The sequence below is a fragment of the Camarhynchus parvulus genome, chromosome 5, assembly GCF_901933205.1.
Source record: "Camarhynchus parvulus chromosome 5, STF_HiC, whole genome shotgun sequence".
In the NCBI taxonomy this organism is placed as follows: Eukaryota; Metazoa; Chordata; class Aves; order Passeriformes; family Thraupidae; genus Camarhynchus; species Camarhynchus parvulus.
Window position 1 is genome coordinate 6,731,641 of NC_044575.1, and position 25,272 is coordinate 6,756,912.

Genomic DNA, 25,272 nt, shown 5'->3' on the forward strand with positions numbered 1-25,272 from the left:
CCGGCTCTGGTGCGGCGGCAGCGCGCTCGGTGGTGCCGATGGAGGCCGGTGCTGAGGCGGAGCCGCTGCTGCCCCCGCGGCGCTGGCAGGCGGGCCGCGGGCTGTGGCGGGAGCGCGGCGGTGCCCGCTCGGCCGCCGAGGACGGTGAGTGCCCGGGGCGCTGGAGCGGGCGGAGCTCTTGCCTTTCCCGCAGAGCTGGGGCGCTCCTGGGAGCGGCAGGAAGCCCAGGAAGCCTCCCCGGGTGCTGCGGGGCTCGGCCGCCCTGCCCGGGCTGCTCCCGGCGAGGACGGCTCTGAGAGAGCCGCCAGCGCTGGGTTCAGGTGCGAGCCCTGCGCCGCTGCTGCTGCAGCCCCAGGCTTCTTTAGTCCCTTTTGTAATTTTAGGGTTTTCTTCTAAGGTGCTGACCAGGTTTTCTTGAACCCGGTGGCTGTCGTAGGTGTGACATCTCAATTCTCCCAGGATGGAGTCCTTTGGAGACTTCAGGTTCTCTCTTTTCAGGATGTTGCATCACCTAAGGGAACCTTCACACTTGGTTGCTCTTTTGTGCAGTTCCAGAAGTGCAGCGCGGTCTGGGATGGATTCTGGGATGGAAAGCGAGCAGTGCTTTCTTTAGTCATCACTTGTGACTAAGTGTCACTTGCTGTGACTAAGAGTTGCAGAATAATTTGGATGTCCATGGTAGAATGCATGGAGAAATTGCTATAGTAAACATTTTTGGCTAATTTCCCTGTTTTATTTTTGTACTGTGAACAGTCACTTAGAAGATTCTGCCCTTCCAAAATCCTTGGCATCAACACAAGTGGCTTGCGGTGTGCTTCAAGTACCTAAAGCTTTTTCTGTCCTTGCAATCCTTTTAGCTAATGGTTCCTTTAAGCAACTTTTGGTTTTATCTCACTAGTGTGAGATGTCAATAAAAAAAAAAATGTCTTTACTGCGTGAGCCTGGCTTGTCTCCTGTTTATGCTGCTCAGATCTTTCTTGTGCCATGGCTCCTATCAGGATCAGTACAAAACTGTTGTTGCTGATGCTCAGATAAAGGGTGACATTTAAAAACCGCTTGCAGTCTTTGTATGAAATTGATGCTGCTGAATCATGTGGAAACATAAAATTGTCTATGGCTCTCATCAGTGATGTTTCTGGCACGGCTTGGTGTGTGTGGGAGGGCATTGTGTTACTGCTGGGATCGACTCCTTCGTGTTGTATCCCAGGTTGTGATTGCTGTCTCCTGGGTGGAGATGGTGTGAAGTGCTCCTTGGGACTCTTCCCCTCTGTGGGAAGGTTACACTAGCATATGCTTTTCATATCTGGAATCCCCCTCAATTTCTTATCTCTTTTTATATATCTCTTTTTTTTTCCTTCCTTATTTTGACCTTAACAGCCTTTATTTCTCTTTTTGGCTTAATTGCCAGGTAAGTTCCTGAAAGGTCTTACTTCAAGTAAACACAAGTGGCTGCCCTTTATTTTTTATGTGTCTATTTTCACATAGACTTCTTAATTATGGGTTTTAAAAAGTGTCATAGTAACTAATTTAGTGGTATTTTATTTCAAATTTTGTTCTTTCACCCCTTGCTGTGTCTTGAGCTCTGATCTATTTGGTATGGTAATAGTAACTCCCAGAAAAAATTTAAAAAGCACCTAATTTGCTTTTCATATGACTGGAGATTCCTGCTGGTTTTGGAGGAACAAGATCACTCTAGACTGCAGTATCTTTATTAAACAAAAATAAAACTTGCTATAATAATAGTGCCTGATTTTCCTGGCTTTGCTTGACTGTATACTCTGTCAGAGAGCAATTTGAATCTCCATTATTTTGTCTGTTAGGACTTGTCTCTTTGTAGTTTTGTGGTATTTAACTACAGTGTAATCTGGCAACTTAAATCTAAAAGAGAACCTTTTAACAAAACACAGAAAGGTGGATGATGTGTTTGATATTATTATTACTTATCTAATGTAATGCACAGTGCTGCTGACAGAGCAGATGTGGCAGGAGCTCTCTTTTTTTTTGTGTGTGTACAGTGCCCTTGGTCATGAGAGCTGTGATTGTGCACCTTCTCTTAACTGATAAGCAGTTTTATCCAAAGTTTGTTTATCCAAAATACAGCAAGTGATTCTTATTTCTTTTTTACTTCATAGGTGCTGGAGCTGATAATGACCTTTATATAAACCAAGCCATAGTATTTATTGAAGATGCAATACAAGTAAGTAACAATTTTTTTGTTAGCTTTTATGCTTCCCATGCTGGGTGTTTGTCACACACTCTGCCAGTTTTTAAGTTCTTCTGTGTTCAGGCAATGTTTGTAAACCGCCATCTCAATTCACAAGGCAAAATCAGAGTTCCAAATTCCTGTGGTATGCGAGTCTCAGTGAACTTCTGCCTAGGAGAAATATATTTTTCCCCACAATGAAGTAATCTCTTTCAGGGTTTCAGAAGACATGCTGGTTTGTGGAGTGATTTTCATGGTGTTATTTTGTTTGTTTATTTGTTTGGGTTGGTTTGATTGTGGATGTTTTGCTAGTGACTAACCTACTGCTAAGAGAAAGGATTTGAGCAAACCCTGTAATTTGCCTCTCCATCTGACTACTTGCACATCTTAAGAGCTGGTAAAAGCTCAAGAGTTTAAAGCTGGCTTCAAGTGTGAAGCTGGAACTCTTCAGCTGAACTTGCTGCCTTTTCAAGTCTTGATTCCCTCTTTGTCACTCCTTTACTGGCCATTACAGCAGGTTCCTAGATCCTGTTTTCTCCCGGGCAGTGGGAATGCTGAAGGGCAGTTCTTGAGCTCTCATGCTGCATCTAGATGACTTTTGGTTGGGAGATTTCTGAAGGTCAGATGTATTTAAGGTGTGGCCACCTTTCTGGAAGCATCTACTCAGCAGGGGCAGAGTAAGAACAGCCCAGGAGCTGTCACAGAAAAGGGGCATATTTTGTGGATTCCTTAAGAATCACAGGCACTTCCTGATCTGGAAGCATCTTAGTCAAAGACATTGGTTGAGGTCTCTTCTATTCAGAATTAATTTGTTTGGATTTTATGGCCTGTTGGAAGAGAAAGACAAAAGAAGAGCCATGAGTGGAATGAATGTTGGAGAGGGGAATTAAGTGGGTGGACCATTTTGGTGAGTACATAGGATAGTCACTGATTTATTACAAATGCTGTTATTTGAAATGATGACAGTGCTTGCTTGAGATGACTGGCACACAGTTTAATTATCTGAGCAGCTCTGTGATCTTTAGATAGCAGAACTTCTTTACAATCTTGCCCTTTTCACACATGTAGAGTACCTCTGTGATCATGAGGTACTTTAGTAATTAATAACATGTACTAATTTGGTTTGCTTTGGTCACTTGATGTTTGTTTTTGAGCCAGACTGAATGTAATGTTTGAATGATCCTTTTTGCTTCCTGCCCTCAGTACCGATCTATAAATCACCGTGTGGACTCCAAATCCCTGTGGCTTTATCGATGGTACTATTCCAGGACTTGCCAGTGGTAAGAACTTGGTTATTCTCTTTGCTTTTTTGTTTAGGAGTTAGTCTTCCTGAAAAACTACTCTTCCTCTTTCTTACTTGTTAGATAATTAGGTAATTGTGTTTTTATCTTTATAAGAACTTACTCTGGGAATCAAGTAAGTTCTTATGACCACATGTGAGCATGATAGAAGTGGAAAACAGAAAATTTTATGGAAGTTTGATGACAGAGATAGCTCTTTGGAAACAGCCACAGGATTGTTGCATGAGTGGACTAATTAGCATGATTTAAAGCACAGTGCCTTAAGAGTTTTCAAAGTGTATGTTTCTAAACATGTTGGATACCAGCAAGATTGTTTGCTGCTGTCAGTTTCAAAAGGACACCACCTCAGGTTATTTGGTGGTCAGCAGTTACATCTCCACTGCAGGGAACAACATGCTAGTCAAGTGCTGCCTTGTGGTCTAACCCATTTGAGTGGAACATGGTATCATAAAGCTTGGTTTACTTCAAAGAAAATTGCTTTACTCTTAAGTATTTTGTTATTATTTTGACTCATTTTGTGGCTGGATTATGGGGTTTGTTTTGGGGTGGTGTTTTTTCATACTTTTTTTAATGTTTTTCTTGGTTTTATTTTTGATTTAATCTCTGTCCAAACAGGATTTTGAGCTTAACCATTACTGTAATCTTGGCTTTGGCTTTCATTGAAGAGCCTTCCTCGCTCACCATCACGTCTGATGTGCGCTACCGCCTTCCCGCCTGGAATCCTCCCTGTGGCCTCACGGAGAGCGTGGAGCTGCTCTGCCTCCTGGTGTTCGTGGTTGATGTGTCTGTCAAGGTGAGCATCTCCTTCATCTGCTACTGAATGAAGCAGTAGGTGTGTGGTAGAATTGTTTTCCAAATCTTGAGTTTGCAGGATGCAATTGCCTTGCTTTATTAGAGCCTCATTTCAGGAGAAATTAGCAAGTGAATGTTTACTTAATTAAGACATTTATTCCCTTTTTTTAAACCTAATTTTCCTAATTGAGTGAAATAAAATGAAATAAATTTTGCTGAGAGTGCAAGTGTTTTGGCTTAGCTGCTTGTACTAGGCTATAAAATCAGGGTATATAATAAATATGTGTCAGTTCATTTACACAAAATAAGTTTTCAGAAACTCACCTTTCTTAGGATAATTATTTCTGGAAAATCCTTTTTTTATGTTTATTAAGTGGGGAGTTTTCTTGCATTCAAAGGATTTCTCTCTCGTGACCTTTGTGCAACTTTTACTTTTGCGGACCTTTATTTAGTTCTTATAGAAAAAAAAATCTCTCAACAACGTATTTTTGTTGGGATTTTGGAGAGCTTTTTAGGGGCACTAATGTAAAATTGCACATACTTGGAAAAAAATTGGTGCTGACTTATTAGGGTATTGGATTTTATTATTAAAGTAAGTTATGGTTGTTCTTTTTTTTTCTCTTGTCCAGAGTTACTTAATTGGATGGAAAGAATTTTGGAAAAATAAATGGCTAATGGCTTATATACTGACATTAATTGTTTCCCTTGTTGATTGGATTGTATCACTGAGTTTTTTCTGCAAAGAGGTAAGAACAGCTTTACTTTGGTCTTTCATAGCTGGATAATTCATTGAGGCACAGAAAAAGTTTGGTGTAATGTAGCTTAGTAAAGAATTCTATTTGATTCTTAATGTAAGTTTTGTGTTCGTTGGTAAAATTAAATAGCACTCATTGCTTTAGTTCATCAGCAGTTGAAGAGTGCAGGGAAAACTCATTGCCTGGCACCAATTTTCAAATGCAATTGGAGAATTATGTGCTTAACTTGAGTGAATGGCAAAGCCTCTGTAGTGAAGTATAAGAAAAGGGTAATTAAAAAGGTAATTAGGTAGTTTAACATCAGCTTTCTAACCTGAAGCTGTGCTGTGTTCAAAACAGTTGTGCCCTGAGAGGAACATCAAGTTTGGAAATGGTTCTAGAAGTGCCCTCCTTGATGTAATACTGCACTTTCCCAGTTGTTTTTGCCTGCCACAGATTTACATTAAATTAGTTGTTGTGCACTTGCAATCCTTGTTAAGAAAACACCAATGTGGTAAAAATGCTGGGAAGTGAATGAGAGAGACATGATCTTAAAATGTGAAATCTTGAGGTGAAATAGTGGACAGGGAGTTTGAACAGGAGTCTCCCAACACAAAGCAGTGGCAGAAGGAGCAGTCGAACTGCTGGGATGGATGAACAAGAGAATAGAAATAAAGTAAGTAATTTTTATGGGTTTTTTTTGCTGCTAAGTGTGGCCCACAGAAGACTGATCATAAAATGCAAGATGCTGAAACGCTTGACGTAGCAAATAAGTGACAGGAATAACTTGAAGGCTTGCAAATGTCTTGACTGCAAGAATCAAAAAGATTATTTGCTGCAGTTTGTGGGGAAAAAAGTACTTACAGCTTAAATCTTGTCAGAGACAGAAATGGCTAAGTAATTACCAGGCCCTTTAGTTATAAAACAGTCTGAAAATTGAAGTTAAGCACTTATTTTTAGAATATATATTTGTTTTTATGGAAAGTAGCTCTCTATTAATCCCTTTCTTGAGATGTACCTTGGCAGAAAATACAAAAATGCCATCTCTTGCCAGATTGTTATGTCTACTGAGCAGTAAAGTTAGATTGTTTCCAATTAGTGGCCTGATGAAACTATTGAAATGTCAATGTGTGTTTTTAAAGCAATCTCTCCTCATTTTAATGAGGTGTGGAATCTTTTTTGGTGTTTTGTGAACTGAGAAGAGCAGAGTTCAGTTCTTTCTCTGTTCCACTGTTGGCTTAGTCAATGTGTGTGTCCAGTGCTTTCTGACAAACTTACATTCAAAATATTTGACCTGCCAGTCTTGCAGGAACTCAGTGTCTGATATCTTGTTTTTTGCAGAGTGTGAGAATAAGGAGAATCCTTCGCCCCTTCTTTCTCCTCCAGAATTCCTCTATGATGAAGAAAACATTAAAAAGTATCAACAGCACATTGCCTGAAATGGCCAGGTGGGTTATAGCCCAGAAAACATCCTTTCACAGGATGGCTGGGAGCAGGGAGATTGTTATCCTTGGAGTTCCAGTGTGGGGCATCTGAGCAGCTTCCTTCTGGATCAGGTAGCTAAGTGCTCAGTGAGATCAGGTCACAGAGGGTGAAGGTTGTGGTAACTTTTTGATTCCCCTTAGTCAGTACAGGATCTCTAGACTTTGACATGACTGTGTGTTTGACATAGGTTTTTTAATGCTAGTCCAGTGGGAGGTTTTGATTCTGCTTTTCTAAGCCCTTTTGTAAGGGAAGAACTGAGGCACCTAAATGTGATTTTTATTTTGTATCAAAACTCACATCTCCTCCTGTTATCTCTGTATAACTTCTTAAAAACACCCCTGGTTTTCTTTATATGGCATAATCTTGCATTTTTAGAAGAGGATATTAAGAATAAGATGAAGTTGCTGTTAATACTTTGATATATTTGCTTTCCAACAGTGTTCTTCTACTACTGGCTGTTCATCTGTCTCTCTTCACCATGTTTGCCATGCTGCTCTTTGCTCGAACAAAGGTAATCAATTCTCTGCCTGCTCTGGTAGATCTGGGTGCCTTTTTTCTGTACTTGCACTGCTGCTTCTTGTCTAGTTTTATAGTCAAACAAGTGAAACTCGTTTTCCCTGAGAAAGGTCACGTTGTCAGACATGCTGAGTTTGAAGTCCACTTGGAGAGCTTTAACATGTGCATGGTGTTGTGTATGCAGGAGACTTCCTTATACATTTACCCATTTTGATCCCTTGAGTTACTGTCTCTGCTTTTTTTGAAACCCTCTGTGCTGTTCTGTCTCCAAAGCTCTTGTCACTCTTTCATTTATATTATCACTCATTTATTTTTTTCTCTTCCCTATCTAGCTTTTTGCTAACTTTAGTTTCTTCTGTGTTTTCTCACTTTTCAATACTGGTATTCCTACCAGGCCATGCCCTGGTAGGTTTTTGCCTGTACTAGTTTTGGTTTCTGATCCCTTTGGGTTTTCCTCTTGTTTTTCTCTTCCTGCTTCTGAAAAGCAAAATTGAAATTTTGTGGTTAAAATTATTCTTGTCTTCCGATAATCTTCATATGTTCCTTCTCTTCTAGACTTCCTATTTATCACACTCAGATTATTTGGGGTTTTTTTCATTCTTACTTTTTAAGGTCTTCCATAAATATGTTACTGTAAACACAACAATTTCTTGCATACTCCTCCCACTAATTTTGGTCCTGTCCCTAATCTTAGTTTTGCACCTTCATTTCTGCTGCAATTTGCACTTGAGCCAGCTTCTAGTCTTCCTCACAATCAGCAAATTCCCTGAATTCCCATGTAACAGAATCTTTGGAATTAGAAGCAGAGATCTGTTTTTCCACTGTTAGTTGCCTTCTGGACCTTTGTATTATCTCTGTTTGTCACATCTAATTTCAGCTATGAGCTTCCCCAGCAGATGTATATTTATAACTTGTATACCTAAACCAATCACTTGTGTGTACATTGAGGTAAAAAAATAACAAATTAGAGAGTGGACTTTCCTATTTTGGTGTGCTGCTCTGACATCCATACAAACTAATTTTCTCTAACATGGCAAAATACTGCAGGCAAGTTCTAAAAGTAGGTTTATTAATGAGATTAATGACTCTGCATTGTCTTGTGTATGTCCTTTAGGGTTACATATTCCAGTCTTTGCAGCAGATTCAAAACTGTTTGTCCTGTGCTGCCTGACTCATGTTTGTGTTGTTTGCACTCTGCATCTTTTTTTATCTGTCTCTTTTGACCTTCAGAAAAAAAAATGTATGTGCAGGATCCAAGGATCCAAGATCAGCCTCCCAGTGTGTTTTTGATGAAGGTTCTGAGTCCCATACTGTCAGTTTGTGGTGTGATTGTTTTTCCTGGGTCTGAGGTGCTAACTAGACATAACTTCATGTGGGGCTTCCTGTTCTTACTTGTGCTTTTTTATTGCTATTAGTAAGTGATGTGATTGCTCTGTATTCTTAATTTTTATTTAGAGAATATGTAATTATTAATTTTTTGGCTTTTGCTTTTTTTTTGATTATGTGTGCAAGAAATTGATTGTTGACTGATATTGTTAAAAAAATTAAACTTTTTTCCCCCCCTTCCTTGCTAAGACAGTGATTCCTTGGTATTTCTCTTAACAATGAACACATCTTTGCCTAGGATAACCAGCAGGATAAGGAGTGGGTGGTGTATTTCCGGAATTTGCCGGATTCCCTGACGTCACTGCTGGTCCTGCTGACTACTGCAAATAATCCTGATGGTGAGCAGTCTTTCAGAAATAACACTTGTCTCTCCTTTTGAAGAACAACAGAGTAAGATTTCTCTGTTCAGACTACTGTAACCATTCTTTCAGCTGCTGGTTCTTAGTACAGCCACAGGAAGGTTGTGTAAAGGTTTTTCATGCCTTTAGTAACTTGATTTTTGCCTTTCTGTGGTGTAATTGTATATGCCACTCTAAAATCCAGCTGTATGAGAGCTTTTACCAATTATCAAAAGTTCATAGAGGTCTCTACTGTGCATCTCAAGCATTAAAATATTATTTCCTATTTTTGTTAAATTTGATTCAGTGATGATACCTGCATATTCTAAGAATCGAGCATATTCAATCTTCTTCATCCTCTTCACTGTATTAGGTAAGTTACCTCTTGTCTTTAATGCACTTCAACTTTGACACTTGTGCATACCATCTACACTGTTTTATTTTTCTGGGGAAGTTGAATCATGAATTTCTCACTTTTGTGATTCTTCCAGTTATTGCCAAGTGTCTGTGAGATCATTTTCATGGAAGGTGCTTATGGTTTGGAGTTTCTTGGTAACATGAATATACATTACAGTATATTCAAACATTAAAACGTTTTGGAAATCAAACACAAGAAAACTAACCTTCTTTAATTTTTACTTTTGATTTACTGCATACATTGAAACTTCTTTGAGAAACAGATATTTTTCAGTAAATTTTACTGCCTCTTTTTCTCCAACAGGCAACTTGTTTTTGATGAATTTGCTTACAGCAATAATATACAACCAGTTTCGAGGGTACCTTCTGGTGAGTAAAGCATTCCTAATTTCTATGTTCTGCCATAACCTTGAACCTTTGAAGAATTAGGGTATTAAAGGACCTTTCCCACTCTGGTTGTAGATACAGTTTTAAGGTACTAAATGCTCTTTGATGAAGATACTTTTCCCTTTATGTGCTGTTGCAGCTTGATCCCCTCTGGTGACAAAACCTGCTTGCATATTTCCAAGTATGGTGTGGATCTGCAATTTTGACTATTTGTAGGGGAAAAAAAAAAGGAACTGTTGTATGACTGACCAAGGACAAGTGGCTGAGTAACTTCAACTGTGTGAAGGAAATCTGCTGTGCTGTTTATATAGCTGCTGTTGCAGATCATAGAATATTAAGGGATTGGAAAAGATCTTAGAGATCATTCATGGGCAGGGGCACCTCTGACTAGACCAAGCCTTACCCAGGCTGGCCCAGTAGCTTTTCTAGTAGAGTTCCAGAGAGAAGGTGAAGTTTGTTTGATAATAAGCCCAAGGCAATATTAGTCAGAATGAATGGCCCCCACCTTCTTGTGGCAGAGGAGTGAGTAAACAGAGTAGGTGCAGAAGGGATTTTTGGTAATCCTTTCCTCCTCCTCTCTTTCATCCCTTCTTTCTCAATTTTCTTCTTTCTTACATGACAGCATGACATAATCTGACTATTAATAAAGTAACTAAGTTTGAAAGTGATTACTGTAATTAAAAAACCCATGAAAAAACATAGCCCTGGATTTGTGCTTTTAGGCAAGAAGCTGGAGTAGGACAAGCTCTCTAACTCTTCTCTCTGCATGCTAGTGTGAATTTCTGTGAATGCTTGAGCTTTGCTGTTGCCAGTGTCTCTGGAAGAGGCAAATGCTTATGCACTCCAGAATAGAAAATAAACCATAACCTGCATGCTTACTTGAACTCCAGGGACTTGTTTGCTTACTTGCTTCCTTCCTCCTTGTACAAGGAGTTCTTGCAAGGAGTGAGGCTAGGGCAGTCTCCTGTTCTGATCTCTAATCACAACTCTGGGATGTGTGCCCGAGGATCAGTGTATTATTTGGCCATAGGACACAGTAGTGCCTGAAGTGTGAGTAAATTGTTTCCTCTGTGGTGTTTTTACTGCTCAGAAATCAGTTCAGTCCTCCCTCTTCAGGAGGCGGCTGGGAATCCGGGCTGCGTTTGAGGTGCTGTCTTCCCTGAAAGAGACTCCTGCTAGTGCACAACAGTAAGTGAAGGACCTTGAAACAATAGATTATCTAGCAAAAAGAAAAAATAGTAGATTTTTGGTCATTTTGTTTTGTTTTAATATATTTACTGAGGATGCATTCTTGAAAATGGCAGTTTGTTTCTCATCTTATTTATTTATTTTTCTGCAACTGGATGTTCATAACACTCTGTTCATGACTTCTGTGGGGTCTGTTTCCTTTTTTCCTACTTCTAGTTTCATTTGCTTTTCAAAACAAAGACGCAGGAACACATTTGGAACAGCTCATTTTGCCATCTATGAACTTATCTGTAGCAGGGCCCATTCTGTTTTCTTTTCAATAGGTCCTGTGTCAGTGTTGGGGCCTTAATACAGGTGCTGCAGAAAGCTGAGATGGATTCTCGCTGCAAACAAGCCATAATGAGAGTAAGAACTTTATTTTTAAATATTTTAAAATATTATTTAAAATAAATTTTTAAATATTTTCTTAGCCTTTACGTTGGTTACTATCAATCCTGACTAGCAAATCCAAAGATCTGCTCTCTGTTGCAGCATTCATTGGATCACAACAGAACAGTGACACTACTACATGGTACTAAAATTTAAGTTAGTCAAAAGAGCGTGTGATCCCAGAGAAGGAAAACAGAAAAGGCCAGACATGTCCTCCAGTCACTTGGAATGTTGTGTTAAAGCAGAGCAGTACTGAACCTTACTCAAACAGCTTGAATTACATCTTTATTCCTAGATTTCCAAGGTAGTCTGAGGGCTTTTGGCAAACTTTGCAGATGTTCCTATTGCAGATGTTGATCTGAATGTTTCTCTTTCATGTGAAGTCACTCAAAATGTGCTCCTGTGACCAGCTGTCAGCTGCCCAGTTCCAGAAGCTCTTTGAAGAGCTAGACAAAGATGCCATCAAGCAAGTATGTATGTGATCATCATTTATAAAGCATCAGAAGTTGTCTGGCCTTGTGCAAAAATAAGTGAGAGTACTGTAGTATAAAGTGTATAAACAAACTTTGCAACATGTGAACATAAGGTATGATCACATTGATTTTTAAGCTTTTTGTGAGCAGCTTTTATAGCCACAGACAAAATTGCTCTGGGGGCTTTTACAGCATTACTTTGGGATTGCTAGGTGGTGGTAAATGTACAAAATACATCTTTGTTTATTCTGTCAGCATTTGAAAGTGAGTTGTTCAGGCAAAACAGTTCAAAGTCTTTTCCCCCAGTCCCTGAATGAAGAACAAAGTGTGGCTTCTCTCAGTGTTCAGATGAAGATGGGCAGAAAGCAGTTTTCTCCACTTAGAGAGAGAGAAAGAAAAAACGAAACACTAAATTATTTGAGGGTTAGGAAATGTTCTCTTCTACGTTTGCATGTGTCTAAGACTTCTGAATTGAATGTTGGGAAATGGGGATGTATACAAGTAGTAGCTTGGTGTTTAGTTTATCTGCTTGGGGCATTGGAGAGAGGTTGGATTATCTTCCTTCTTTGCCATTACCTTGTGCTGTGCCATAATCAGAAATGGTCTCTTGCTGTTAGCAGCCAGAGCTGGAAAACATTTTTCTGATGAAATGTCAGAATTAGCCTGTGGCCCTGAAGATTTGCTTTGAAATTGTCTGGGGTTTTTTAAATCTGTGACGGGCTGTGTTTTTAAAATTATTGTATTGTTTTTAAAATGCTTATGCTTTGTGACTCAGCAAATCCTTTGTGTTCTTTTCAGCACCCTCCCAGTCCAGAGTACCAATCCCATTTTATGCAGAAAGTGCAGTTTGCCTTTGGCCATCCCTACTTTGGCTACTTGGGGAATGTGGTAGCCCTGGCAAACATTATTTCTATTTGTGTAAGTAAAGGGTTTTTTTTTTTTGAGTGGGGCAGTGGTTTTCTTTATTTTTCTTTTTGTAATTGTTTTTTGGTTTTTCTCTGCTACAAATTTAATTTCCACTTTTGTTCTTTAATTTTCTTTGAATAACTGCTTTTTCTAGCAGTTGGGTTTTTGGCATGCTTTAGTCATGGACAGTGTTAAGAGGGAATACTTGCAGTTAAAAGTGTATTTTGAACTGCTTGAAAAGGTCTAAGGAAAACATGAAAGACTGTTCTTGTGCTTAAAAAGCTATTTAATGTAGCAGTAAAGCAGTAGCTTCATAAAATATTTTTTGTTTAAGGTGGTTTTGGTGATGGATGCAGATAAGCAGCCATCTGAAAGGGATGACTTCTTCCTGGGGGTAAGATGCAACAATATTCCATGCAGTTACTGCTGTTCCCTGAGATGTCAGGAATTCTAATGGCTGTTTTTCTTCTGGGGGGTGAAGGCTATCAACTGCTTCTTCATCCTGTACTATCTGCTGGAAATGTTGCTGAAAATCTTAGCCATGGGCTTGAAAAGATACTTGTCTTACCCAAGCAATAGATTTGATGGACTTCTGACTGTAATTTTGCTGGTAAGTGCTTTGTTAGCTTACACATTCTTGGATTTGTTGGCTAGGGAGGTTAGGGAATTACAAGAGCTGGTGGGATTGCTTTTTTTTAAACACTGATCTGCTGAGCTGAACAACACAAGCCAGTGTTGTGGGTTTCTGTGGCTGGAAAGTTTACATGGTGGTGTATGGTTCTCTTAATGTCTGTGTTCTGAAGATAGGCTTATTTAAATCCATGGAAAAGCTGCTTTTCCTGATAAGAAGACTTTTAAATTTTATTTGGAAAAATTCAGCTCCTGGAATAATTACATGAGGAATTCTGTTTCATAGTTTAAAACCACTTTTCTCTTTAAATTTAAAAACAATTGTCAGACTATTATAACAATTATTTGGTCAAAGCCTGACACCCCTGTGGCAGATGAGGTCAAGTTAATGGTTAATGGTATTCACTGTATATCCTCTTGTGAGTCACTGTTGGATGCTGTATGTACGTTTGGTTTGTTTGGAGAATAACTAGGCAAATATGACAATTCAGAGCTTTAGAGTGAGTCCAATTAGTGGCTTAAAGCTCTTGAAAATGTTTCTTGTCAAGAAGCTTACATAATTTCTGGAACTCAGATTTATAAAGTAAAGTTTTGACTTTCATTTTGTTTTGGTTTTTCTTTCCTAACTGAAGATTTTGGAGATTGCAACTTTTGCTGTGTATGGATTTCCTCACCCTGGCTGGTGAGTAACCTCTGTGACCTGCTGCCCTTTGCTCAGTAGCTGGGGTGGGTCAGGGGAGCGCACACATTGTCATATATACATGTCATGATGCTGTGACCATCAGCCCAGTCTTTACCAAATTTGGTAGAATTTTGCACCCTTGTAGTCACTAGAGGCCATGCAATATGGAGAAGTGAAAGAATTTTTATTTTTTTCCTAGTGTTTTAGAGTTCTGTGTAGCTCTTCTGAGAAGGATGCATTTGTTTTAATTGTAATGTGATTTAAAATAATATCTTGGCAGGTGTGAGCTTACCAGGGGTGCAGGAGTGGGAATATGATACCACATACACAACCTAATATTTTCAGTATCAGATTGTCCATAAATCCAGTTAGATGGACTCCCAAACAGCTGATGAAAGCTCTTCAACCCTGTATGTAGATTGAAGGCTGAGGTTTTTTTCATGCTATAAAATGTTGTAAGAAAATTCCCACGGACTTAACACTATTTGTTGCTATTGTAATAGCAAACAGTTGTTTTTTGATTTTCTTAAGTTCAAACAGCTTTTGGATAACTATCCCGATTTCTTTTTTGTTGTAAAAAACGAAAATGATTGCTTCATCTTAAAATTTGAAAACAGTCTCCACAAGAAGAGAGGAAAGCAAAGGAATTCTGGAAGATTTCCTGAATCTTCACAAGTGATTCGTAACACATTCTGTTACTTTGTGTCTTCGTGCAAGCTCACACCTAGGACACTGACACTCCCTGATTTTTCAGGCTATTTGTTGTGTTGCCTTCAAGTGTCAGGGATGCACACAGACTGGGAGGCTGACTCAGTGATGAGAATCTGATTTTATTGTGGGATACAAACACTTATATACTATTTCAGGATGACTAGTAATGTGTACTGCAATGATTAGGTTAAAATCACATACACAGACTTATGCACATAACAGCATCTCTTGCTTGCAGAGTTTAATGGGATTTTCTTTTTCCGGTAAACCCCTTTGATTTAATCTTCTTGCAATCCAGGTCCAATTTTCAAAGTTCTGTTTGCTTTTGCTAAGGCATCCTGCTATCAAATCTCTTATGTTAACCAGGTTCAAGATCCATCATCTGTCTTGTGTCCCCCAACATTCCAACATTCAAGAAGTTCTCTTAATTTACACTAGAATCTCTGAACAGTTAGACAAGTCAGACCTTATGGTTTTAGGAGGGCTTGTATTTGAATACTACTTGTATTCCTATCACCTAGAAGTGATAGTTGCCAGAAGAGTAATTGCTACAGACTAATTATGTTAATTACTGATGTTATCATTATAGTTGTGTTTGATTCTGCCCTTTGATTCTTAAATGTAGGCAATTGCTTGCCCTGTCATCTTGGAGCACCAGTAATTCTTGTTAGGTTTTTGTGTCAGTTGCTGCAAGCAGGTTACAATCGAGATGAGTCCCTCTGAGTCCTGATGTTTGCTGCTGTCACATCCACAGACCAAGCCACTGCCACCTTCAGGGCAGGACAGTGATGTTGCTATTATCTAGACTATGCCTTCTATGCAGTGTTATCTTAAATAATTTCATTCATTATTTGGGTTGAATATATTGGAGGTACAAATCATGATTTAGTATCAGTGTTACCAAGTCATTGGCAGCTTTAGATCCCCACCACCTGCCCTCCTTTCCAGCCAAAAAGCATTCAGCATGCTCATGTAACAGCCAAAATTCAGGGCTGGGTTTTGAAGTGTATGCCCATCTCCCATGGAATGTTAACACATAAGGAAGAAGGTTGACAAGACAGTCCTTTAACCTAGTGCTGCTTTCAAAGCCCTTCTTCAGGCATGCATGCCCTGCAGGATTAATGCCCATCTTTGTGCAAGTTCCTGAAGTATCTCACTCTGGCAGTCCTTTTGATTCACTTAGTTTTCTGAAAGGACTCTCTTTGGTGCTTCCTCCCCAGCAGAAGGCAAAAACATGCACTTCAAAGAGCTCTCTCTACATATTTAAGGGCCCAGACTAAATAGGGATTCTTTCCTTCATCAGTTACTAGTTTACTGTAGCTGAGATTCCTGCTAAGTAAATCAATGTATTTACCTGTAGCCCAGTAGATTTAACTGGGTTGTTCTGTCATGGGCTGTTCTTCTGATTTGTTCCTTTTTTTGCCTTTCCTAGGAGGCCTGAGCTCATGGGCTTGCTGTCCCTGTGGGATATGGTGCGCCTGGTGAACATGTTAATTGTCTTCAGGTTCCTGAGGATTATCCCCAACATGAAGGTGATTGCTCTTCCCTGTACAACTTGGGTTTCTTTGTTGGTCAAGCTATCAATTTGTTAGAGCCTTTCAGGCTCTAACACATGAGTGGAATAGCTCAGCTCTAACTGTCCTGACTTTTGCACAGCCCCTCACAAAATCACTGAGTCTTGCCTGCTCCCTCACCAGAGAAAACCAGCTCAGGTTCTCTTGATGTGATTCTTTGTCCTTTTAGTAAAAATCTGATATGGATTGGAAGTGTGATGAATGTCATAGCTACAAAATTCTGCTCTGTTTTAGTTCATGGCTTTGGTGGTTACTACGCTGCTGGATCTGGTGAAAAACTTAAGAGCCTTTGCAGGAATCCTTGTGGTAAGTCATGATGCAAGATTGTAATTTCCTTTGTTACAGCTTAATAAGGGTATGTCACCAACACAGTTAACAAGGTTCTTGTACAATCACTATGAGCAGTAACATTTCACCTTAACCAGCCAGTTCTTCTCCAGGGCATGTCTTGGAAAGCCACAATAAACTTCTGGTTTCTGATAGCCAGCAAACACTGGCAGTGCCTCCTTTAGGAGAAGCATCTCTAAAAGATAAATTAAAGCTTCCTTTGAGTGTTTGCCTTAGCTTGGGTAGTGTGGATTCAAATTAAGAATTAATCCATGCTAAAAGTAGATCAGTTTTCCTTACCCTAGTTTGCATATGTTAAATTAGATAGCAAAACAACTTTAAATTGTTTTTGGCTGAGAAGGTCTTGAGATGGCATGTTTGGACATGATTTTTTAAGAGCCTCTGCCGCCCTGTTTTAGGTGTGTCTATGTAGAACATAGACTCAACAAATGTGATTAAAGGGTGGATCACAATGCGTGATGTCCATTACATAAATTCTCCCAACTCCTGAGTTTCTGGCTTTGCAACCATGTCTTCCTGGTAGGGCAAAGAAGTGCCTGGGTAGGTTTGGTTTTGCTATTGTTCTTGGGTTTTTGTGAGGTACCTTAATTTGAATGGTTAAAGATAGTGATTTGTTGTTCTAGTCTATACACCTAGCATGCAATTTAACCAGAATGTAGGGGGATAGAACACAAGAAAATCAAGATAGTATAGAAAGTAATCTTACCCCTAAGGAGTTGCAGCTGGGCCAATTATCAAAGATTAGGAACAGACCTGACTTTAACAGGCCACAGGTGTAAGCAATGAGAAGAAGAGTGCTATAAAAGAGTGGGGTGGCTGGGTGAGAGAGGAACTGGAGTCGGTTGGCTGCTTTGTGAAGAAGAAAGAGTCAGTGCTCTGAGGAGCTGCCCATGAGAAACACCAAGAAGGTATGGAACTTCCGTGATAAGGAGACAACAGTATGGAACCCCTGCAATAAGGTGACAACACCAGAATATCTATTTTTGTCATTAATAATTTCTCCTTTTATCTGTAGAGGACAGGCCTTAAATTGGCTTGTGTTGCACTTTGAAATAAAGATATTGTCTGGGGCAAATCCAAGGTGGTAAAGACCTTGTTGTGCTGGACAAGTCTGCCATAGTGTTTGCCTCTTCCATTAATTTAATTTGCTTTTACTTGAGGCTACATGGAAGTTCTCACTGAGCTTCTGCTGTAGTCAAATCTGACTCTATTGTCAGCTGATTAAAATCTCTTTCCTAATGTTAGCCTGGAACACACATGCAGGTGATAAAATAATGTAACTGATTAGCTAATTTCTCAGGCAGTGAGTGATTTCAATATATATTTTTTCAAAGAATAAAATTAATTTAATTGCCAGGCCAGATACCCCATCTTCTGGCAGGCTAGGAAATGTCAACTTCAGCTTACTCCACTGGTGTTCAATGTTTGTAGGCCAGAGCATCTCTCTTCTGCTCCTTCCAGACTTCCCATTCTTGGGTTTGTTTTGTAGCAAAATACAAAAAAACCCCGAAAACAAACAAATAAACCCTACACCAGACCTTTTGTTTGAAGACTCGGTTTGCTTCAAGCTTTCCTGGGATAAATGGCTCCTTCTCAGAGAACCAAAGCCAAGCTGTAGGTTATTTCTAGAACCATCTTTTTAGAATAAACATTGCAATATCACCTAGGCAACTGCTATAGACTGAAAGATGTCTCTTAAAAAGAAGTTTGCATTTCTAACAATTAGAAGACAGAAGTTCCCAAATCCTTTGTGTTATTCAAAATCTTATTTTTAGACTAATTAGCATTTTTTAAGGAAGTTGCTGATGGCATATAAAATAATGACATCGTTTTGTTGTTCAGGTAAGCTCACTAAAAGTTTCTTTTCATTGACTCTAGCAGAAAACTCAGATATTTAGGTTGTTCTTTGTAAATACTGGTACTGAGCTTTGGTTTTAAGTTGCTATTCTGCAATGTTTATAGTTAAATATCAGCATTCTGAGACACAGAGAAGTAAAATAGATGATAAAATTATTCAATGCATTTTAATAACTGAAAATTAGGTAGAATATTAAGTAAGAGCAAGCAGTTGAGAAGTATTTTCACTTTAAAAGCTTCAGGCACTGTTCTTGATGCAATTACCTCACCTGTAGTACTAATATAAATTCTGTGTTAATTGCATTTTTTTTCTTACTTTGTGACAGAAATATTCAAAGCTAATAGTTGGTTGTGTTCCTTCCAGGTGGTTTTCTATGCATTTGCTATAACTGGCATAATGCTGTTTAAAGGTGCTGTTGTTCCCTTGGGAAATACCAGGTAAGATTCTAAACATCACTGCTCAGAAAGAATCTGTTTTTCCAAAGCATCTGCATCTTTTTACCTCTGAGCTGTTTGTGGTTGGTTTTTTTCGTTTTTTTTTTTTTTGCTCTGATTTTGGAACCACCCTACTTTTAATGTTAAATCACACAGCTTCATTCTGGTACTCCTGTTTCTTCCTGCTGCATTGAAATGCTTATCTTTAGTTTAACCCTGCTTTATATGAAATATGTTTTTTGACCTGTTTCCCTTGTTTCCTGCCCATATGAGATAATCTAACTTTCTCGAAGGGGCTCAGAAGAATTCTAAAGCAGAGTTCACAGGGAGCTGTGTTCACATCAGCCTGTAATCTCTTGCAGTGCTGCCAACACCACAAATTATAATGGCACTCTGCAGTGTGGGACCTATGAACAGCTGGAATATTGGCCCAACAACTTCGATGACTTTGCTGTGAGTGTGATCATGGATGAAATCCCTCGTTCTTCCACTCTCTGCTTGTCTTTCCTCCTCATTTTCTGGGGCTTAGATCTGTGGTACAGCCATTTAAATGCTGTTCTCCTGTTTTTTAGGCAGCAGTGGTGACCCTCTGGGATGTGATGGTGGTGAACAACTGGCAAGTCTTTTTGGATGCATTTTCAAGATATTCAAGTCCGTAAGTAGCTGTAGTAATACTGAAGAAGTCTCACATAAATCCAGCTTAGAATGTACCTGAACAAGAAGTATACGCATAGAACAGTTCCTACCATCTGCTCAGAGGGGTGCTGCTTACCTTTCTTTTGGACCAATTCTGATATATAGAAAATAAATCTACTGCTTCTGTGTTTTCTATGTGGATGCACAATTTTTTCTAGACTTAAAACCTTGGACATAGCTTTCATTTGTATTTACTGGCTTCATGGGGAGTGTTTGAATGAGCTGGATAGTGCCGGGGTTGAGCTGTTCCAGTGACCCTTGGCTGGTTAACTCAGGAGAGTGAGTCTGTTTAGCTAACCTAATGAAAACCAAACATTTTTTTATTTTTAATTTTTTGATTCAGGCCCCCTTTTCCATTAAGAAAGTAGTAGTATTGTATTTCAAGGAAAAAAATGTGATTTGATGGTGCTCTGCTCATGCTGAGCTTATTTACTGCCTCCTTTCTGTATTGTCTGTTCATCTGATCTGCAGGTGGGCAAATATCTATTTTGTAGCCTGGTGGTTGATTTCCTCTGTCATCTGGGTTAATCTCTTCGTAGCTTTACTTCTGGAGGTAAGGAAGTGTATTTATTTGGTGTGAGATCCTGAAAATGGGTTCTAATTTGTGCAGGAAATGAGAAGAACCCAGACAAATTTCTATTGGGTTTGTGTGTGTGTTTACTTTACCTTTCCTGCTGCCCTCTGACCAAGGAGCTGAGGAATTGTTTTCTTTTTCCTGGAGAATTATATGTTTTATTTGCAATTTTGTCACAAAACTGGTTGTATCTCATTGGGTATGTACAATTTCATTGTAACACTCTGCTTATTATAAAGATGAGAAGTATTTAAAGTATTATAAAATTGCTTGTCTCTTATTACCATCTAAATTCAGCATTAATTATTCAAGCTGTAGGCTTTTTTGCATTTTAATTTGTCAGCAAATGAAGTGAGCAATTTAAATTTAAAATTTTTAATTTTATTTGGTTCTCCTGTGTTTCTTCCCACCCTAGTTTGGGTTACCACCATTGTTCAGTGTCACTCTAGAGAAGTGGAACTGATTACTTATTTTCAAGAGATTATATTCTAGAGTTTTTCAGAGAAACTGTGGGAGTGCAGTTGCCTGAGCAATGCCATGAAGAACGTGTGGTTCTGCTAGTTACTCATGGCATACTTTACTGCAAATCCAAATTTCTGATGGAGAAGGGAATGCTAATCATAACCATCTCCTCCAGGTTCACCATTGTACACTTCTGTTATGGGTAGTGGAAGAAGCTGAGAGCCTGTAGAGGGCACTTCACCCCATCTCAAACCATATTAAAGTTTCTGTTGGAGATGTTCTTGACATTGCTGAGTGTACTGAGAATTAAAATTTACTACAGTAGGAAGAAGGGCAGACTTTCAGTTTAGGACATCTCCTGCCTATGTTTCTGCAGGGCTGTGGCCAAATGTTGCTGTCAGAGCCAAGATGCAGCATTCCGTGCAGGAGAGCAGGATGTCACTATTTTTGTGTTGTTGGTGTTTTTTTTGTTTGTTTGTTTTTGTTTGGTTTTTTTTGCTTGATATTTTTTGAGGGTTTTTTGGGGTATTTTTTGGTGGATTTTTTTGTTTGTTTGTTTTTAGTTTTTTTTGTTTTGTTTTCCTTTTTTTGCCTGAGCTGTGTATATACTCCCTAGGTATTCATCTGTCAGAGTTATTCAAAATGGCTAAGGGAACATGGCAAAACCTGGACTAGCAGTATGTTAATATATTGTTGGGTTTTTAAAGAGGAAGAAATTCACATCAGGTGAAGTCCTGTGGGTAGTTCACACGGTTGTCTTGGGGAGGCAGTCCTTGCTAGGAGCTGAAGGCAGCAGGGCTGTCTTCGGCTCTGCTCTTCTTTCAGTTTGTGATGAGCAAGTTATTTCATTGCTGAACAAAGGCCTGAGTAGGTCACAGTAATGACCTGCAGCAAGTTAGTGAGCTGATGCCTAAATAAATCAGTGTTCAACATGTAAAATCAAATCTCACCTGCCTCCCAAATCTGATCTGCAAAGTTAGTGACCAGATATAACCTCTTTTCTGGTACCATCAGAAGAAGTCTTTGTATCTTTTGCTGTTCCTTTTCCATTTCAGAACTTTATTCACAAGTGGGACCGTCGCTGCCAGAGAGAGTCTCTTTCAGATATTGAATACCAGAGGACAGTTGAACTCATGTTCAGGTGAGTTGGGCTGGACTTGATAATCAATGTAGTTTGTTTTTTTTCTTTGTCTGTTTTAAGGAATGTGTGCTGCCTGCAAGATGTCTTCTGTTCCCTCCCTCTGAAGCAAACTATTAGTTTGGAGAAATCCAGCAAGTGCTTTAGTTAGGCCTGCTTTAAGCTGACTTGGTAGCCTAACCTTTATATGCTTTGTGCTCATGGTAGGATGGGAGAAGAGGTGCTGGGGGTGAGGGGAACAACTGCAGAGGGAGAAAAAAACAAGGGAAAGAAGAAAAGGGAAAGATGAGGGAAGTGATGCATGTTCTTGGCTTATTTATGAAATTGTGGGTGGTGAGTTAATACTTGATGATCGTGCATTAGTGGAACTTGTGGTGCATGTTGGATACTCAATAGTAGCATTGGGAGCATGTTCTCATTTGGGAGTTTTTTTCAGGAAAACAAATCTACTGACCTTCAGTTGTATTGTACTGTGTGCAGGAAATTGCTTCCCTGCTTCTTGTGGGAAAACAGCTGCTGGTTTCCATGACACATCTGTAGAGGATGGATCACTTGCAACTAGATGCATCTTTAGGGAGCATCAGCTTATTGTAATTTTAATTCCTTGTTTCATTCCTGAAACAAGCACATGTTACGTCTCAGTTTAGGCATTGCAAAAACAAATGCTGGGAAGCTCCCTTTGCTGCCCCTAACAACTCATGCTTTTTCTTTGTAGAGATGTTTTGGAAGAACCTACAGAGGAGGAGTTGATGGAAAAACTACACCAGCACCCACACCTGCACTTATGTAGGTGACTGGTGGGAAGGACTGATTTATTTAGACCTCTGTTTTCTTGAGGTTGTCAACTGGAAGAAACTGAATGGATTTTCTGTGAGATGCTGTTAGGAGAGGGGCTTGTAGGACACTATGTGAGATTTTGCTTGGGAATTTTCTGCAGAAAGGTTTTTTTATTTTGGGTTCATATCTTTTTTTGGAAAATATTTGAATCCTGCTAACTTGATTTTAAGTTGCAATTTCAGAAGGAGTATTGCAGCTGTTATTTTTATAGGGTGTTGATATCCGAAGGTTTTATTTACTTTTTTTAATAGGAAAAGTCTCTTTAAAATGACAGTGCACTTTAAAACATGAACTTTATAACCACTAAGACTGCTACTTTTTTTAGCACAAGAAAATGGAAAATGGAGCTGCCTTTTTTGGCAGGCAAGTGTGGCAAGGGCTGCACCCTGCGATTCGTGAATGGATTAGGCAGGACTAGAACAAAATCCTTAATCTTCTTCTAGTGAGAGCTGAAACACTATTTTTATTGTAATGTGACACCAGCATATATTACTAAATTTTCGGGAGTTAATCATGTCGGAGCACAATCAATTCCAGCTTAGTAACAGGGACTGCCTACTATGCACATCCTCTGTTTTTCTTTGCTTTCCATGGGGGGTTCATGCTGGTTGTGCCATTCAGGTGGCTGAGAGCAGTTAGAACCTGGACTGGAGCAGTTGCACTCATGGTTTTCAATGTGGTAAAACTAAGCTCTCTTTCAGAGTCAGTATTCTCATGTTGCTCTTTACTGAACCTCTTCCTTTTACTTTCTTCCAAGTCCTGTTCTACACTGTGTTGTATTTCATGAAAAAGCTGAGGGGAATCAGCTTTGGCTGGAATGTTGTATGTACCATGATCACTGGAGTTGCCCACTCAAAAGGGGAAGAGGAAAAAAAGGTTTGAATGGGATAATCAAAGTGCTTAACTGTTGAAATTTTAATTCAAGCCTGTGGGAATTGAAGGTGCTCAACCAGTATTGCAGGATCACATTCCTTTATGGCTTAACAACCACATGCTGTGTTACCACTAAGTTTCACCAGGGTAAAACTTTTTGGGTAAATAAGTTTCTCAACAAATCCAAAGTGGAGGATTTGCAGTAAGCTGTGTCCACATGCTTTTTGCTATCCCCTAGTGTTCCTCTATAAAGGGGTTTTTGCTTGAATCTCTTGCCATGTAACTAGTAAACTGCTGTGAAAAATAGAATCTACCACAAATACTGGTTTTATATGTAAAAATGAAATTGCCCTTTGGGGCACTGCCTTCTCATTGAGACACTTGTCACCAAAATAGACATTATTGTTGTCATCTCTGTATTGACAAAGGCTTGGGGGAGGTAATTGGCTACTATTTATAAGTTCCTTGATTCTTTTTTTAGCTAAAAAATGTTTTTCAGAAGTGCCAAGCAGTCACCCTCTGTACCTTTCCTCATCTTTTTTCATCAGTTGCCATTTCTCTCTGTTCTGGATGAAAGAGAGCAAAATATCAAGGATGATGGTGCTGATGTTTTTATTGAGGTCAAAACCATATTTTTACCTTGTTGTCTCACTGCTCAGAAATTGCTTAATGATCCTTGTGAGTTTCTTTACCTTTCTGCCTGCATTTTCTTTGTGCTGTGGAGCAAAATATTTTGTAGCTTTCATATGTGTGGGACAAATGTGAGCTGAGTTCTGAGCTACTCCTGCAGTTTTTCTTGCTTCTGTAATCCTGCCTCTTAAGCCATGCCCTTTTCTGTGTGCAGTCTCTTGTCTCTGTTCCAGATTAAGCCACTTGCACTGGTTTCAGTGGCCTCATCATGCTTATTTTCAGTCAAGCACTTAAAACACTCATCATGGCAACCTGATAAAGGCATCAGCACACCCTTTTCCTGGTTTTGAGTTTGTTCTGTTCAGTATGGCTTCGTGTAAGGACGGTTTCTGTTCCTTCTAGTGTCATGCATAATCACTGCCACCAATGTATTGTGTCTTATTACACAGTGGTTAAATGCTCTTATTTTACCTTTTTACTAAAAAAAAAATTGTTTTCCACTTTTCTGAATACTTGAAGTAACTTTGCCTTGCCAAAATGAAGTGTCTGGTTCTTATCAGCTTACAAGTTTGATTATTTTTTCTGTTTTTTCTGGCCTCTTAAGGTTCTTTGGGGTTTTGTGGTTGTTTTTTTGGTGGTTTTTTTTTTTTTTTGCCATTACTTTACAACATTACACTACAATCTACCAAAGCAACACAAATTGGTGTGGGATTACCATAAACATCACAACTGTTTCCATTATGGCATCTTTACATCTGGATAAATGTGGAGAAGGTGTTCTGAAGGGAATAGTCCGTCTTGTTCTTGTTTCACGCTTGTGTAATTGACTGAAAGTGTAACTAGAATTTAATGCAAAATTGTGCTACCTAATGTCACTTGAACTGGAAGATGTAAATGACCACAAATCTTATGCAATAATTGTACAAATCATGGAAATGAATGTACATCACTAGGTAAAATTTGAGGTTTGCATTATTAAAAATAATTTTTCCTTCTTGAACCATGAAAATAATTGGGGTGTTGAAATGATTCCTGTGGTTTGTTTTTGCCTTTCCCTTGTTACTGATTTCTGCAGTGCCAGACATTTCTGTTCCCATTGTTTTTGCCAGATAAAGGCTGGGCCCATGGAGGAGGTTACGTGCAAGAGAGATATGTAAGTGCTTGGTTTCAAAATGCAGAGCTAAAGGACACTGCTTTGTTATTTTCCAATTCTGGAGGCACATAGCATCCTCTGTAGTACTTGGCACACCCAGTTTTAAGGTGATACCTC

General features: G+C 39.1%; 1 protein-coding gene across 1 annotated transcript; it reads left to right on the top strand.

Annotated features, from left to right (window-relative positions):
* TPCN2 (two pore segment channel 2) lies at positions 1-25,272 on the top strand. The gene is made up of 25 exons (XM_030949384.1): positions 1-144; positions 2,133-2,197; positions 3,407-3,483; positions 4,120-4,297; positions 4,926-5,042; positions 6,372-6,478; positions 6,954-7,026; positions 8,656-8,755; positions 9,063-9,128; positions 9,477-9,541; positions 10,650-10,747; positions 11,071-11,152; positions 11,560-11,646; positions 12,448-12,567; positions 12,890-12,949; positions 13,037-13,165; positions 13,818-13,867; positions 16,011-16,110; positions 16,387-16,458; positions 18,722-18,795; positions 19,155-19,245; positions 19,365-19,447; positions 19,960-20,041; positions 21,580-21,665; positions 22,378-25,272. Exons 1-25 carry the CDS (start codon positions 39-41, stop codon positions 22,454-22,456), a joined length of 2,247 nt encoding a protein of 748 aa, XP_030805244.1. The 5' UTR covers positions 1-38; the 3' UTR covers positions 22,457-25,272.